The sequence below is a fragment of the Saccopteryx leptura genome, chromosome 5 (assembly GCF_036850995.1).
Source record: "Saccopteryx leptura isolate mSacLep1 chromosome 5, mSacLep1_pri_phased_curated, whole genome shotgun sequence".
In the NCBI taxonomy this organism is placed as follows: Eukaryota; Metazoa; Chordata; class Mammalia; order Chiroptera; family Emballonuridae; genus Saccopteryx; species Saccopteryx leptura.
The window spans coordinates 109,200,133-109,217,352 of record NC_089507.1 but is presented as its reverse complement, the minus strand read 5'-3'; the positions used below and the strand labels follow the sequence as shown (position 1 = coordinate 109,217,352).

Sequence of the window (17,220 nt, the reverse complement as noted above, 5' to 3'; positions counted from 1 at the left end):
TGGGCTGTCTTATTTAGCAGAACTTCTATGTGTTTATTTCTCATCAAGCCACATTAGACTTTCAGATGATAAGTCCACCACTAGCCCCATTCCTCACCTACCCCCACCCCCCAAAAAAAGAGAAAGAGAAAAATGAGAGAGGAAAAATCACCAAGTGGCTCATCTAATGCTACACCCTTATTGCAAGATCCTAGAGCTGGCAGTTTTCATTCCCGTATTTGAGTGTTCTTCCCCCCAGGGCTCCAAATTAGCCAGCACACATCCACATGGGGGCTTCAGCTGCCTTCTGGTTTTGCATCATGCGACTGGGAACCAATCCTGATTCAGTTTTGTGCGTGCTCTGGCCCCTCGTTCTGCCCCTTCCTCCACTCAGGCCCTTATTCTTTCTGCTTTGTTATCTGACAGATGTTCTTGGCTTCCTTCCCCTGAGCTAAACCATTTTTTCCAAGCTCTCTGCCTGAAGAGTGTATTACACAGGGCTGGCTGGCCCAGCCCCTTGGGGAATAATAGTTCCCTCCCTCTCCCTCCCTCCCTTCCTGTAGCAGGACCCTTTTAAAAATAAATGCTTATATAGGACCCCAATTAATAAACAAGTAAGAAATGAGGTATCTTATTAGAGTGAATTTTTAAGTTCAATTTTATAACTTCATTACAAATCTTGTCAATGAGTGAACACCAATGTACATGGTAGTCTAACATGGTAGTCTCCATTGTGAGTTCACATTTGATATCTAATTTCAGCTGTTTAGTTGTGTTTCATGACAGTTTCTAAAATATTTATTGAGAATCTGGAGGATTTGGGGGAAACCAACTTGAAAAGCTCTAGTCAAAAGTGATGTCAGTGAAGTCTAGACAATATGCTCTGATGCCTGGAGCAGAAACTCTCTCTGTGCTTTGCAGAGTCACCTAAAATGCACCTCACAGCCTGTGTATGAGCTCAGTCTGGCCAACCTTTCCCCAAATTGGCTTGCAGACCATGGCCACCACCCAGGCCACATGAGCTGTTTTACTTGAGCATAGGAACGAAGCTACTGCCATCCTCCCCGTCTGGCTCTCCTGGTGTAATTGTCAGAGACCATCCATGTGGCTGGATTCTTCTGTGTTCTCATCCCTAATGGCACAATTGTTTTACTAATTTCCTTTCAGCTCCTGAAATAGAAAACTATGTGAATAGCAACTAATTTATTAGGCACATCTATTAGCAGCATCATTTTTGAGAATTTGTACATAGCCTCGGAGCTTATCCTGGGAAGTTTCTTAAAAGTTGACACCTATTGGATTATCATAAGCACATCGCATTTATTACCAGTACATGATAAAACTATAAACTCAGGACTACCTCTGCATTTAACCCTTATCTACATAAGACTGCAATTGGCAGAGGTAATGTGAATATCACACACCACCTTTTAAAATCAGCAAAGCAAACCATGCGGTTCTTTTGATCATGACTCTAATCTTAGTTGAAACTGCCTCTTGCCTTTATTACATACACACAGAGATTATCTCTGTGTTTTAAAATATACAAAAAACATATATATGGCACAAGACCAACCACAAATACTCTAATGAATTCCCAGCATGTAGTCACTTGAAAACTATTTCCTTCCAATTGAGTGTGTCTGGTTTTCTGAAGACTGTGTCTGACCTGAACAGACTGTGAGACAGCATTAATTACTGATGTGCAAAAACTAAAGAACGCTTGATTCTGCACCATTATCTCTTATGTGGGCACTTTCCTAAAATAGTGAGGAACATTTTATAGCACAAGTTCAACCCTCTTCAGGATGAAAATGAACTGATATTAGACGGTGCTTCAAAATAGACTTCCCTCCCTCTCTGTTTTTCTTCTTACTTTTTAACCTCATCTTTTTATTTTACAATTTGCTTTATAAATAAATGGCACCCTGTCCCAGCAGATGTAGTGAGCCGCTGGGATCATGCTCCCCTGGCCCCAGATGTGTCCTTATCTGGAAGAAACATGGGCGGCAGGCCTCATGTTTCTTGTTTCCTACCAGTGCTCCAGTCTCTGTCGATGTTGAAGCTTCGCCCATGTGGGGCCGGGCAGCTCAACCTGCCTTTCAGGGCACCTACTGACTTGGCCTAGTCCTGGGTTCGAGTTTTGCAACACAAGACGCTCACGGTGGGGAGCAGCACCAAGAAAGCTTTCGCAGTAGAAAATGGAAATGATACCTTTCCCCCCAGATTCCAGTGCATTGTTTTGCTCCCCTTTCCTTTACATTCACCTACATGTAGGTGTTCAGAGCTAGAAGCCTCTAAAACGCTTCCCGAAGTCAAGCCGTGTGTCCTCAGCCCGGGGTCAGCGTGTGCTTGGTGGAGATGCAGGACACAGGCCAGGTGGGCGGCACCGGCTCGACGTCACCAGGCCAGGTGGGCGGCACCGGCTCGGCGTCACCAGCCATGTTTCACACCGGCATGTCTTCTCAGTTCACGTTGTCATGACATGCAGTGTGCTCGGAACAAACTTTCTGACGTTCCCCTTCTAAGGTGGCTTTGGACACTGTATTTTCAAATCAGTGGAACTATTAAGTCAAAGTTATAAGACCACTTCTACTCCGAGGCAGGTGAGTGCCTCGGTACTCTCTGAGACGGAGCATCTCCTCTCAGCAAAAAGCATTCACAGAAACAGATATTACCTGTTGACAAAGTTACCAAGAAATCCAGAGATGGAAATGACAACATTTTCTTAAACGTGTTAGTGTTTCAAAGCCTTACTAAGGAATATTAGAAGCTACAATTAACCCATTGAAATTTGTTATTTTTCATACTCTTTCCTGAGAGGACTAATGTGTTGGCCAGGTAGCCTTGAACCTTCAGTCTCAGGACACCCTGAATCTTACCTTTATATCAGCCCCATTAAGAAGTGAATGTATTCAGCCAAGATAACTTTAAAATGAAACTGAAACTATGGAATTACCAACTCCCAAGCATCAAAAGGGGAATCCTTTCTCAGCATCTAAGTTTATATTAACTCAATAACTTAACAGGGGTTTTGGATTTGGATCACCTGAGAGGGCTTTCTTATTTCCCCCAATATCCCAATGCCTATGCTACATCCAGCCCAAGCCAATTACATCATAGTCTTCAGCGGTGGAGCCAGGTATCAGTATATGTCAAAATGCCTCTGATAATTCTAACGTACAGCTGAGCTTGAGACCCAGGGTAAAGCTTGTCATGGATGGTAATAGGAGTAGGAAAAAAAAATAGACAGTCAAATCTTCTAACCTTTTTCGATTTAGGTATCCAGCTTTTGAGTGTCTTTGTTCTGTAAGTCTTTAGGAGGGTCAGAATTAATTGTTCACCTTTTATTCATTCTCACCTTATTTGGATCCCTAGCCTAATTTCTCTTTTGGACTAAAGACAACCAGTCCCCAGCTGGGTCTTCTGGAGCTATTCCAGGCATGAACGGATCACTCGATCATTTATCTATTGGCCCAGGGCTACAGGAGAAGGGAAAGAATATCTTTTTTTGTATAAATGTTTTCCAATGTCAAGAAAGCCTATTCCAGGCCCTGGCTGGGTAGCTCAGTGGATAATGCAGAGGTCATGGGTTGAACCCCAGTCAGGACACATACGAGAAGCAACCGATGAATAACGACTAAATAAAACAATGAGTTGATGCTTCTCTCTCTCTCTCTCTTTCTCCTTCCCTTCCCCTTCGCTATCAGATCAATGCAAAAATTTTAAAGAAAGAAAGAAAGAAGGAGGGAGGGAGGGAAGGAGGAAGGAAGGGAGGGAGGGAGGGAGGGAGGGAAAGAAAACCTATTCCATGTCTTGACAAACTTACCCATGGGGAAAAAAATAAAGCTTGTTGAAGTTTGAGTGGTAATCCAGGCTTCTGTGTAGCAACCACTTTTCCAGAGAACATAGAATATTGGCTCAGAATCAAGCTTTGTGGGCCCATGTGCACCTCTGTACCCTTTGCCTCATTATAATTTTAGATTCATTGTTCATTAGTTAGAGCTGGAAAGGACCTCAGAGAGCATCCTGTTTGACTAGTTAATTTCTAGCCGAGGAAACAGACCCTGGAAAGTGATGTGACCAGCATATAGTCCCATAGAGATGGGGCCGATCTAGCAGGTGCCCCTTCCACGGTGTCATCACAGGCTCTGGCTGGCCTCCCTACATGCAGATGCAGGCCAGGCTCCCACTGCCGTGGGCCTTCAACTGTACTGAAGATGCTGGGATGCTTTTTCAAAATATAGTCAGCTGCACACAAGGGTTTGGCTGGTTGCTTATTTGTTTTTAAGGATTCAAAGCAAAACTCATTTTACAATGAGGGACTATCAAATGAAGTACTAATTTTTTTTTTAAGATTTTATTTATTCATTTTAGAGAAGGGGGAAGAAAGAGAGAGAGAGAGAGAGAGAGAGAGAGAGAGAAGGGAGAGAGAAGAGGGGGAGTAGCAGGAAGCATCAACTCCCATATGTGCCTTGACCAGGCAAGCCCAGGGTTTTGAACTGGCAACCTCAGTGTTCCAGGTTGACGCTTTATCCACTGCGCCACCACAGGCCAGGCTTGAAGTACTACTAATCTTTTTTAAAAAACTGCCTTGCATTCTTAAGATGTAGTTGATTTGAGTACCCGTGATCAGCTTAGTCTAATGTTGATTTCAGCCCCATCTGCTGGCAGCAAAGAGGGATGATTTGAAGCTTTGGATTTTGAATTGTGGTCATTCCTGGGTGGCCTACTGGTATATTCTTTTTATTTGTTTATTTTTTTAATTGGAGTGACTCTGGTTAACAAAATTACACAGGTTTCAGGTGCACAATTCTACAACACATCATCTGTGCCCTGTATTGAGTGTTCACCACCCCAAGTCGAGTCCCCGTCCCCGCTATTCCCCCTCAGCACCGCCCCCTTCCTCCTCCTCCCCCTCAGCACCGCCCCCTTCCTCCTCCTCCCCCTCAGCACCGCCCCCTTCCTCCTCCTCCCCCTCAGCACGCCCCCTTCCTCCTCCTCCCCCTCAGCACGCCCCCTTCCTCCTCCTCCCCCTCAGCACGCCCCCTTCCTCCTCCTCCCCCTCAGCACGCCCCCTTCCTCCTCCTCCCCCTCAGCACCGCCCCCTTCCTCCTCCTCCCCCTCAGCACGCCCCCTTCCTCCTCCTCCCCCTCAGCACCGCCCCCTTCCTCCTCCTCCCCCTCAGCACGCCCCCTTCCTCCTCCTCCCCCTCAGCACCGCCCCCTTCCTCCTCCTCCCCCTCAGCACGCCCCCTTCCTCCTCCTCCCCCTCAGCACCGCCCCCTTCCTCCTCCTCCCCCTCAGCACGCCCCCTTCCTCCTCCTCCCCCTCAGCACGCCCCCTTCCTCCTCCTCCCCCTCAGCACCGCCCCCTTCCTCCTCCTCCCCCTCAGCACCGCCCCCTTCCTCCTCCTCCCCCTCAGCACGCACCACACTGTTGTACGTGTCCATGACTTTTCTCTTTTTTTGTACTGTTTTGCTTAAGCCCAGCCTCTATTCTTAACAGACAAGATCTTTCTTTATATGTAATATGATAGAAATATGTGCACATATGTATTTTTACCTCTACAACTGTATAGTTTTGTGTGTTATGTATATAGATAATGAAACCACATGTTTTCATGTTTACTTAACACATGAGGAAATGCAGTCAGAAGTATTTAATGACTTGTCCCAGCAGTTAGACGTAGCAGAGCTGAAGCCCACGTACTCTGGTTGCCGAGCAGTTAAGTACTCGGTATTATTTCATTGTGTTCAGCATGATGGGTATCTTTGGGTAAACCAGGTGTTGAATATTTTGATTAAGAAATTTTAAATAAAGGTGCCTCTTTATAAAAGTTTGGCAGTGCAGCAGTCTAGTAACCTTTCTCTGATTGGGTTCAGTGAGAGAATCAAGACTTAATACCCTAAGACATTCTCTAAATACGTTGAATTAAAGTTTTCTCTTACACAGCTGGACTTGTGCATCCTTGGGAAAAATGAGAAGAGAGTCACTTGAGTAATTTTTCTCTCTCCTGTGGTTCAGATGAAGAAACTGCTTCAGAAAAACCTCCCACCCTAGCACAGTTTCTGAGATAACCAGTTATACACTTAAATCAGCATAAGAAATTATTTAAATACATACACACTAGGCATGCACACAGGTATGTGGGACACAGTGCAGTATGTACAACCACTGGCTGACGAAAGCAGTGAGGTGGGCCAGGGAAGAAGGGTTCAGCCCTGTGAGAGGTAAGGAAAGCAAAGGATTCTCAGTGGAGATGATACAGAATGAATCTTGGAGAATGACTAGTTTTTGTTTTGTTTGGGTTTTTTGCTTTGTTTTGTTTTTGTATTTTTCTGAAGTTGGAAACGGGGAGGCAGTCAGACAGACTCCAGCATGCGCCCGACTGGGATCCACCCGGCATGCCCACCAGGGGGCAATGCTCTGCCCATCTGGGGCGTTGCTCTGTTGCAACCAGAGCCATTCCAGCGCCTGAGGCAGAGGCCATAGAGCCATCCTCAGTGCCCGGGCCAACTTTGCTCCAATGGAGCCTTGGCTGCGGGAGGGGAAGAGAGAGACAGAGAGGAAGGAGGGGGGGTGGAGAAGCAAATGGGTGCTTCTCCTGTGTGCCCTGGCCGGGAATTGAACCCGGGACTCCTGCACGCCTGTCCGACACTCTACCACTGAGCCAACTGGCCAGGGCCAGGATGACTAGTTTTATGAGAAGGATGAGCATACCTGTATGGCCAGAGAACGTGTACAGGTCTGTGAAAGCTGCCCACGCACAGTAAAATTTTGGTGTGGGGCATTGGTAGAAGATGAGGTGGGATGGACAGGTGGGAACTTAGCAACAAGGGACCTAGTATTTCATGCTGAGTCGTTTGGACTTTGTTCCAGACTACAAGGAGAATTGGAAGAATTCAAGCCAAGAAGTTTGATCAGTTCTATGTTATGAAATGATGGCTCAGGAGACAGCATGGAGAATGGTTAGCAAGAGAGGAACCCCAGAGGGATGTAATTAAGTGGTTATAAACTAAGAGTGATCATCTATAAAATAGGAATAATAATGCCTACTTTATAGTGTTCTTATGTGAATGAAATAACATCTTTGAATATACCTGTTAAGTTACAAAAAATAAAGATATTATTTTTTAATACCATCTGGAAAGTATTTCAACTATCACTTTCCTTTGTGACTGATAGTATCCTGACATTCTCAATGTTATTTCCTGTATTGCTTACAATGGGAAACAAAACACAAAAAATATGACCCAAGAAAGAAAGAAATGATTTTTCTTTTTTTCTTTTAAGATTTTTTTATTCAAGTATTTTTTAAGTCTTTATTAATTTTTTAGAGAGGAGAGAGAGAGAGAAGGGGGGAGGAGCAGGAAGCATCAACTCCCATATGTGCCTTGAGCAGGCAAGCCCAGAGTTCTAAACCACTGACCTCAGCGTTTCAGGTTGACGCCTTATCCACTGTGCCACCACAGGCCAGGCGAAATGATTTTTCTTAATTTCAACCCCCCCCCCAAACATAGCACTTCTGTTGTACTTAGACAAACAGAAGTGTTTGATAAGACATCAGAATATCATTAAAATATTTTAAAGCTGGATATTTTTTCATTCACTTATTCACTCACCCTTCGTTCATTCATTCATTCAAAAAATATGTATTACAATCCTACTAGCCATGCATATTTCTAGGCATTGGAGAGATAGCAGTGAATGAAATAGTAAAAAATCCCCACCTCTGTGGAACTTACATTCTTTATATGCCAATAAAAAAGAATCTAATGTTAGGCTTTATTTGCAAAAATGTAGTATCAAGCTCATCATGGTTAATAGTTCTAATCTACTACTTGATACCCTGTTTTTGGTGCTTTATTTTACACTGGGATTATTACTTTTAGTTCTGAATACTGTAGTCTGGACAAACAAGAGTGACAGTAACATGATGAGAGGTGTATAAACCATGTGGGAGAAAGATTGGTCGGTGATGAGAAGACTAAACAGATATCGTATCTGTCAAATATTTGCAGGATGTATGAGAAGAGGACATAAGGTTGTTCTGGGCTGCTTCTAGGAGTCACTCCCAGTTATAAGAAGGCTGATTTTCTGGTAAATAAAAGACAGACTGCCCGTGCAGTGTTCCAGCTGAAGCCAGATGCCCGTCTGTGTGAACGTCACAGTGCTGAGCTGTCTCTCTTGTGATGGCTCGTACCATACCAGGGACTTGGGCGCCCCAAGATGTGTTTATGAATATTTATATAGCCTTATGTGAAGATAGTCTAGGTACTGAAATAATGACAAAAGTTGAAATGCAGTGTTTGTATATGCGAGGGATTCCGAGGGTGGTCTAAAGTACCTGAAAACAGCTGTGGGAAGCCAGAATGTTTTCTTTTTTCACATTCTCATATATAAAAAGTTAATTGAAGCACTTTTCTTAAGAGACATTTAAGAGGCCATTTTAGGATTCCTTTAAAATTTCCAAAGTGTGCTTATTCAAGCATTACTGAACCCAACTCAAATCCCATTACTTTCTTGAGGCCAGCACTGCGGTTCTGACCCAAATAGGGCCTTGCTTTCTCTGAATGTAGCACCAACTCTGCAGTTTGTCATTTAATTCTTTCCTAATTGCTCTGTGGATCTCTCCATCTATGTGATGAGGTTTTTTTTGAGAGCAAAATTTTATTTTATTTTTTCTTGTATTCTCTCAGACACATAGTTGAAAGATGACAGCAAATGACAATTGCTTGATTGTTTGATTCATTAGTTAAGAGGAATAGTTAGTAGACTAGGAGGAATAGTTAGAATAGCTGGTAGAATGGGAATAATTAGTCATGCCAATACTGAAAGAACTCATGTAAGGTATGGCCGGGTAAATAGATTAACTTCTCCATCTCCTGCATCCAAAGAAGGGGTTACATTCTGTTAGAGTCTCCTGCTTTGGCTGGGCAAGTGCTTTGTACATAGTTGATTCTTTGTATATAGTTGAATTAATGGCCGTAGTCCAAGGTTCAGACAACCTCCAACTGCAGCTGTCACAGGAGGCCTGATCTCTGAGCCTACTGTAGTGGCTCATTGACTATGATTCACGTAAGTAGGAAGGCCATAGTCAGCACATGAAAACGCAGGGCACCCACTCATATTTGAATTTCAGATAAACAGCAATGCACTATTTGGGACATTCTGATACTAAGAAAGTATTCATTGTATATACAGAATTAAACATAACTGGGTACCCTGCATTTTATCTTGACAACCCTACATATAAACCACATTCCTTTCATTTTCCCATAAGTCTAAGCTCTTAACCCCAAATTAACTAACTGAAAGAAAAATACCTGTGCCCATAGGACTGACTCCAATGGCAAATTTTAAAACATTAATGAAAGGGAAAATCCATATTCTTACACTTTTTTGTGATGATATTCTTTTAGTTTTTTCCAATAATGAAAATTTTGCAAACATCTAGGATCTGGGCAGTCCCAGATTAATCTGTCTGGGTTTCCTGGATGGTATAGTTTATTTGATTCATGTACATATTGCTGATATTATTTTGTTCAAGTATCACTAACCACTGCTAACCAATAATTAGGTGTACGCATTGCAATCGGGTGAAAAGTGAATTTAGTGTATGTAGCTTGTCATGTCAGCTCCTACAAACAAATGCATTAACTAATAAAAGCTGGAGGAATTAAAGTGTCACCAGACTCAGTTAACTATTTTGTTTCCTTTTATCTGCTCAAAGGCAAGATGATATTCTGGTTTGTTCTGCTTTGTAAACTTCTTTTTGATGGACAGACATCTCACACTTAGGAAAACTGGCTCTTTTCCCCAACTAAATGATTTTGCTGTTTAATAGTAACAATGTTTGAATTCCTTTCATTTAGGAAACATTTATTAAGCAGGTCAATGCAGGTACAAGAGGAGGCAAAATGAGTAAGAAGTAGTCCCTGCTTAGAAGGGTTTACAAGGAGCTGTTTGTTAAATGCTGGCTTTTCGGTGGCTCAGCAGTCATTTCAGTGATGAGCTTGTAGTAAGAGCTAATTAGGTCATAATGAAATGATTCTCCTCTCAAATGCTTTACATAAATATCAGACCTTACATTCCAGGGCAGAAACTGCTCTTAGTGGGGTGTTCCAGGGGCTGGCATTCGGCTGTTTCCTTCTCCTTTGATTCTGTAGTTAGGACTTTGCTGTTGGAGTGTGGTCCGCAGAACAGCAACGTTGGCATCTTAGTAATGCAGACTCACAGTGCCCCCCACCTCCAGCTGCTCAATCAGGACGTGCAGCCAGAACCCCTGGTTGTTCCTGTGCGCACTTCCTTTAAGAAGCACTGGCCTGATACAGAATTTCTTTAGCTGAACTTGGTACATACAGATCATCTGAGGATTTTATTAGAACAGACACCTGGGCCTGCCCTTATGGATTCTGATTCTGTCTGACAGGGTGAGAGCTTGAGAACGTGCACCTCTAACAAGCTCCTAGGAGATGCTAGTGCTGACTGGCAACCACATTTTGAGCAGCATCTGTTGAGTTTGCTTGGGGTCCTGAATAGACACTAGTGGTGGTGACTAGGTTCACAAGGAGGGGTCAGTGTGGTTTTCCTGTGCCTACAGTGGAGTTAAGAACTTGACAAGGAAACAGTGCCCTGGAATATCTTGTCTGTTATGGGGATGGATTTGCATACATCAACTGTTTGGGCCAGACTGTGATTCCATTGGGAGACCACCGAAGAGGGAGAATTGAATTCTCCCTGCAAGTCAAAGGGATTGTGACAGGTTTGGCCCATTTCTGGGATCCATATGAGTAAGTGCAAGGAGGCTGGGACATAGATGAAGCAGCAGTGGTCAATCCTGTACTGCTCCATGGGAGAGCACAGAGCCTCTGGAAGGAATGAAGGGAGCAGAGGGAAGGGCAAGAGTAATGGGAAATAGGTCTGGAAACAGGTTTGGGGACGTGATTGTGAAGGGTCTTAAATAAGGAGTTTGGATTATGTTGAATAACAGAAATACACCTGAGTAAATTTTAAAGGTCTCATTGGCTTTACTGAACAACTGATGACTTGGGCAGCATCCCATCTAACAAGTAGGAGGGGCTCTGAGGAGGTGTACCAGATGGAAAGGCTTTACGTGCAGAAGGGGAAATGATGGACTGTTTCAAGTCTAGGTGATCTGTATATTTGTGGAGGAAAGAAAGGGGCTATGGAGCAGATTACCTCCGGTGGCAACCAGAAAATTCCGGACAGACCAGCTAAGATTACATTCCTGGGGGTGGTAACAACAATTAGATTAGCCATTAAGTCTTGGTTTGCTGATGTGGGACTTAGCACAAGTGGCACCATTTTGATCCTGCTTCTCTTTTACATTTAGAAATTTTTGCTAAGATGACATCGGGTTTTAAATGTTTTCATGTCTCATTATCCTTTGTGTGTTTCATTTTTTTCTTTCAGGATTAAGCATGAAAACATTGTTGCCCTGGAAGACATTTATGAAAGCCCAAATCACTTGTACTTGGTCATGCAGCTGTAAGTATCTTTTTTATAATTGATTAATTTATCTATTAGTGAGCGAGAGAGACAGGGACACAGACAGGAAGAGAGAGATGAGACACATCAACTCATAGTTGTGGCACCTTAGTTGTTCATTGATGGCTTTCTCATACTAGCCTTGATTGGGGGCCTCCAGCTGAGCCAGTGACCCCTTGCTCAAGCCAGCGACTTTTGGCTCAAGCCAGAGATCATGGGTTCATGTCTATGATCACACACTCAAGCTGGTGAGCTTACACTCAAGCTGGACGAGTCCGCACTCAAGCTGGCAACCTCGGGGTTTTGAACTTGTGTTCTCATCCAAGGTCGACATTCTATCCACTGCACCACCACCTAGTCAGGCATAAATACCGTTTTAAATTGATGAGTGTGGAGCAAGGGTTGCAAACTCAAATGCCTAAAAGGCCAGGTGGTAAAAATGAACTAATGTAGTGGGCCAGTTAAGACAATAGGAAGTGGTTAGCACTGTGGGACATTGGAGACCTGTGTATCCAACTAAACACATTTGGCTGGACACAGGAGGCTGCAGTCCTCACTTGGACTAGCCTGTAGCTGCTGGGTCAGACTGAAAATCTGAAGTTGCCACGATGGACTCGCTACCATTGCAGGTTGTGCCTACCTTCAGAATGACAGTTTGGCTTTTTTAATGTTGCTTCCTAAATACACCTCTGTGGGCCCATTGTGAAGTACACTCTGCACTTGTCTCTAGGAAGAACTCCCACCCTGTGTTCATTTCTAGGCTAGCTGGGGGAGATGGCAGCAGATGGTAGCTGTAATGCTGGTGGCTGAGGCCAGGCAGGTCCACGTGGGATTTGGGCAGACGGTAGAGGAACTGTGGAGCCGCAAAGTGTAGGTCATTCCTGTTAGAGTCTCTGAACCGGGGGAAAACCACTTCTCACTACAGCAGGCGAACAAACAGCAAAGCGGCCCCTCTCGGTGGTGGAGAGGCAATCCCCCTGAGGGCAAGCACTCATAGCCTTACATAGACTACACACAACACACACGTGGCTCTGCGAGGTGCTCATGCATTGATCATGCAAAGTGCAAGCGAGCAAGCCTAACACAGCTGTTTCCCCAACAGTAGCTGTGTGCTCTGTCCCTCCACTCTATTCTGCTGACAGATTCACAAGTGACTGAACCAGACTTCATGCCAGAACGAGAAAAGATAACTGCAGTTAGACCTTGACATTTATCATCCCCGGTAGATTATTTCTGCATCCTAGTTACACTGGATATTAACAGAAGAAAGAATAAGAAAGCTAAATATTCAGGTAGACACTATACCTGAACATGCATTTTTTAAATGTAAGATAAAATTAGCTTCCCCCTCACACAAGTGCCTCACTCTAAGTGACATAATTCCTAAGAGAAGTTCAGGACTAGCTTTATTAGAAATAAGTGATGGATGATGTGCAAGAGTGTTACACTGTAACCAAGACCTGAGAAATAAGCTCTGAAACACCATTTATTATTGAGCTGAGTGACTGAAAAGGGCTTTTATTGAAGGTCAGAATATATACTTAAATTTCATTATTATTTTTATGATTTTCAGACTTTGGATTGCCAAAGGTATCCAGGAGAATTGAGGGTTAGTCTAACAATTTAACTTTTCTTATGAGTGCAAATAAGTGTTCATCAAGGCATTTATTCAATCTTTCCTATTTAAAAGGTACCATTAATTAAGGTGTCTATTCAAATACCGGATTTATTTTAAAATTGGGATATTTGACTTTTTGAGTTGTACGACTTCTTTATATATTCTGTGTACAAGTTCCTTATTAGGTAGATGATTGGCAAATATTTTTTCTATTCTATGGGTTATCCTTTCACTTGTCATGATAATATCATTTGGAACAGCAAAGTCTTGAGTGTTGATTTGTATAGCTTATTTTTTCTTTTGTCACTTATGCTTTTGGTGTCATATCTAACAAACCATCACCTAATTCTTAATGGTACCTTTTAAATAGGAAATGTTTTAATGGTAAGAAGTTCCAACTTATCAATTTGGTCTTTCTTCTGATTTGTGCTTTTTGTGTCCTGTATGAGAAGTTTTTGCCTACCCCAAGTATTTTGTGGGTTTTTTTCTTCTAGAAGTTTTACAGTTTTAGCATTTCCATTTGGGTCTATTTCAGCCTCATTTGTTAAGAAGACTTTTCTTTCCGCAATTAACTGCCTTGGCACCATTGTCAAAAATCAGTTGACCAAATATGGCTATATTAATTTCTGGATTCATTATTTTATTCCGTTAGTCTATATGTCTGTCCTTTTATCAGTACCACACTGTGGCTTTCTCGTAAGTCTTGAAATGAGATCACATAAGTCCTTTAACTTTGTAATTTTCTTAACCCTTTGAGTAGTGAATTTTTTTCAGGCTCACTGACCCCTGAGAGTGAGTTTTTTTTTTCAAAAAATGAAATTAGTTTCAGTTTTATTAAGTTAAAATCATGTTTGTTTGATAACCAATTTATGGAAACAAGAAGAACATACGTTTGCTTTTTTTTTTAATGTTGCCTTACACATTTTATTTTTATTTATTTATTTATTTATTTGTATTTTTCTGAAGTTGGAAATGGGGAGGCAGTCAGACAGACTCCCGCATGCACCTGACCAGGATCCACCCAGCATGCCCACCAGGGGGCGATGCTCTGCCCATCTGGGGCGTTGCTCTGTTGCAGCCAGAGCCATTCTAACGCCTGAGGCAGAGGCCATGGAGCCATCCTCAGCGCCTGGGCCAACTTTGCTCCAATGGATCCTTGGCTGCGGGAGGGGAAGAGAGAGACAGAGAGAAAGGAGGGGGGGGTGAAGAAGCAAATGGGCGCTTCTCCTGTTTGCCCTGGCCAGGAATCAAACTGGACTCCTGCACACCAGGCCGATGCTCTACCACTGAGCCAACCGGCCAGGGCCACACATTTTAAAAATAAAAATTTTTGTACGATCATACTCTCGATGTTCAGGAGGCATGAGGACATACATGAACGTGTTTACTACTCAAAGGATTAAAATTGCTTTGGGTATTCTAGATTCTTTGCATTTTGATATAAATTTTATAATCATCTTATCTTTTCTTTTTTTTCCAAAAATGCTTGTGGAAATATTGTTTGGGATTGCATTGAATCGATATATCAATTTGGGAAATATTGACAACTTAAAAAGTTGAGCCTTCCAACCCACAAACATGATTAGTATCTTCTCTATTTAGACCTTTCATGTCTCTTAATGCTTTATACTATTTTTCAGTGTGTAGTCATTCATATCTTTGTTGAATTTATTCTAAAAATTTCTTACTATAAATGGGTTTTTATTTCATTTTTCAGTGGCTTGCTGCTATTATATAAAAATGCAGTTGATTTTTGTGCATTAATTTACAACCTTGTTAAGTTTGCTTATTAGTTGTAGTAGCTTTGTGGCAGTCTTAGCATTTTCTATATAAACAGTCATGTCATCTACAATTTACATTAGTTCTGGTTGGTCCCCAAAGGAATTCTATGTGGTAAAACTTTGATAATTTAGTCTAAGTATTAAGTGTATTTTAATATCATGTATTTCTTTATAATTTTCCATGTCAGATATTTTGAATATTTAAATTGGCCTCACTCTTATTCTTTCTCTCCTTCATTGGTTATCTAAATCAGTGAGATTCTTAAAAAGCAATGGTAAAAAATGGGGGGGAAAAGCCATGACAGAAAACCATTAATGTGTCAGAATATGTGGTTTGGTTGGAAGGTTTTGTGGGCTTTTGTTATTGTATTTTATTTTTTGTTGACAAGTGTTAATAGCATTTATTCCTGAGACCCCCGTATCTATTCTGTTTGGTCATGGGAAAGTGGGGTTTGGGTTTTTTGGGAAGACCTTAGAAAGTACTTGGTTTCTAAATACTTGGGGAAGATCCTGAATGTAACATTTGGAAGGACTGTATTTCACAGTATTTGTGCCTGGGAGATTTTTGGTTTCCTAGAAAATATCACCTTGGACACTGATGTTCAAATATAATAGGGGATTCTCAGCACCCTAATTTTATTACTTAGCTAATTGTTTCGATTCTGAGTACTGTGGAGTATTTTTTCCTGTGCTGCTACAGCAAGAGACTTGATTGCCTTTAGAATTCTATGTTTAAATTGTATTTGGGTATTTTGGAAAATACATTTTTTTCGGAAGGCCAATTTGAGAACATTTTTCTTTAGATAGTATGAGGTCATTATGACATTGGAGTGAGTTGCAAATGAAGAGCCGATTTGTTTAGAGTATATTTCTCATCTGGCTTTGCTTGGGGAGTATCAGCCTGTTTATTTGGAGATGAAAAAGGACACACCCTCAATACCTCCCATTTTGCATGTATAGCAACGTAGGGTGTAAAATAAAATACACTTCAGGCTGATACAGTTCAAAGAACACATCAGAATTAATTTTTTAAAAGAAATATATTGCCTATTGAATTATATTTTCGGTAAGATTTAAATTTCTATATGTGATAACATCCGAATTTATATCATCAGTCTGGACCACTCCCTTGCATCTATATATCTGTCTGCTCAGTAGCTTCACTTGGCCATGTAATAAGGATTGCTCCCTTACCAGATCCAAAATAAACTTCTGAATTTTTCACAAAATCTACTTCTCCTGCTGTCTGTCTCATCTTAGCCAATGATAATGCCATTCTTTTAACTGCTCAGATCAAAACCCCACCATCATCTTTAACTCATTTTTTTCTCTTATGCTCTATAATCTAATCCAAGGGCAAATTCTGTGGTCACCAACTTGATGCTCTACCAAGAATCCAACCATTTTCTCATCATCTATACAGCTACTACTCTTGTCCAAAATATTATCATATATAAAACTAATTTTTCTTCCCCAACCTTCCCCTAGTGCACTATTCTTTCTCAGCATATTAGCCAAATCTTGTCATGCATCTGTTGAAAACTCCTATTGGTTTTCCATGTTAGAGAGAGAGACCAGGTCCTTACTGCGATCTCCAGGGTGCTCTGTGACAAGGTCCCTGGTAACCTTTCTGACCTCATCCCCACTCCTCTCTCTACTCACTCAGCTGCAGCCAGACTGGCCTGCTAGCTGTTCCTCAAACACACACAGCTTGCATTGCCATGGGCCTTTGTTCCCACTCATCTTTCTGCCTGGAACACTTACCCTCAGATATCTTAATGCTATCATGGAATGAAACAAATATTAGAATTTGTGCCAGATGTCACCTTTTCATTGAGATGTTCCTGTTTCTCTGGATGAGATAGCAGGCCTGCCAGTACCTCCCCCCCCACACACCCCTTCCTTGTCCCCTTCCTCAACTTTGATTTTGTCCATAATACTTGTCACCATTGTAAAAATTTGTCTGTTTTTTTTCTCTGCTCGAACAGTGTTTGCACATACAATAAACACTTAAGAGAAATTTGTTCAATTAGAATGATTACCTATACAGTGAGTAATAGTCAACATTAATTCACTCACTTAATTTGTACAACAAACTTAGGAGCAACTATTTTGATTTTACATAAAGGATTTGAGCAGAAAGGTTCACTCATTTATCCAAGACAAAATGTGACCCAGGGGATGCATTTAATTAGCATAATACAATACACTGAGGACGTTTTCTAGGGAAAAAAACTTCACAGGAATATTAATGTGAATAGCTGAGTCAACCAGGAAAAATGTATCATTTATGATTTAATGAGTATTTTAAAAACAGAAACTAGAAAAT

General features: G+C 41.8%; 1 protein-coding gene across 2 annotated transcripts in view; it reads left to right on the top strand.

The window, feature by feature from the left end:
* CAMK1D (calcium/calmodulin dependent protein kinase ID) overlaps positions 1-17,220 on the top strand; it is a 488,361-nt gene that overhangs the window by 277,785 nt on the left and 193,356 nt on the right. For both annotated transcript variants that reach the window (XM_066384571.1, XM_066384569.1), the window contains exon 3: positions 11,418-11,492. In XM_066384571.1, coding sequence (XP_066240668.1) covers positions 11,418-11,492 — 75 coding nt within the window. The remainder of the gene's footprint in view (positions 1-11,417; positions 11,493-17,220) is intronic.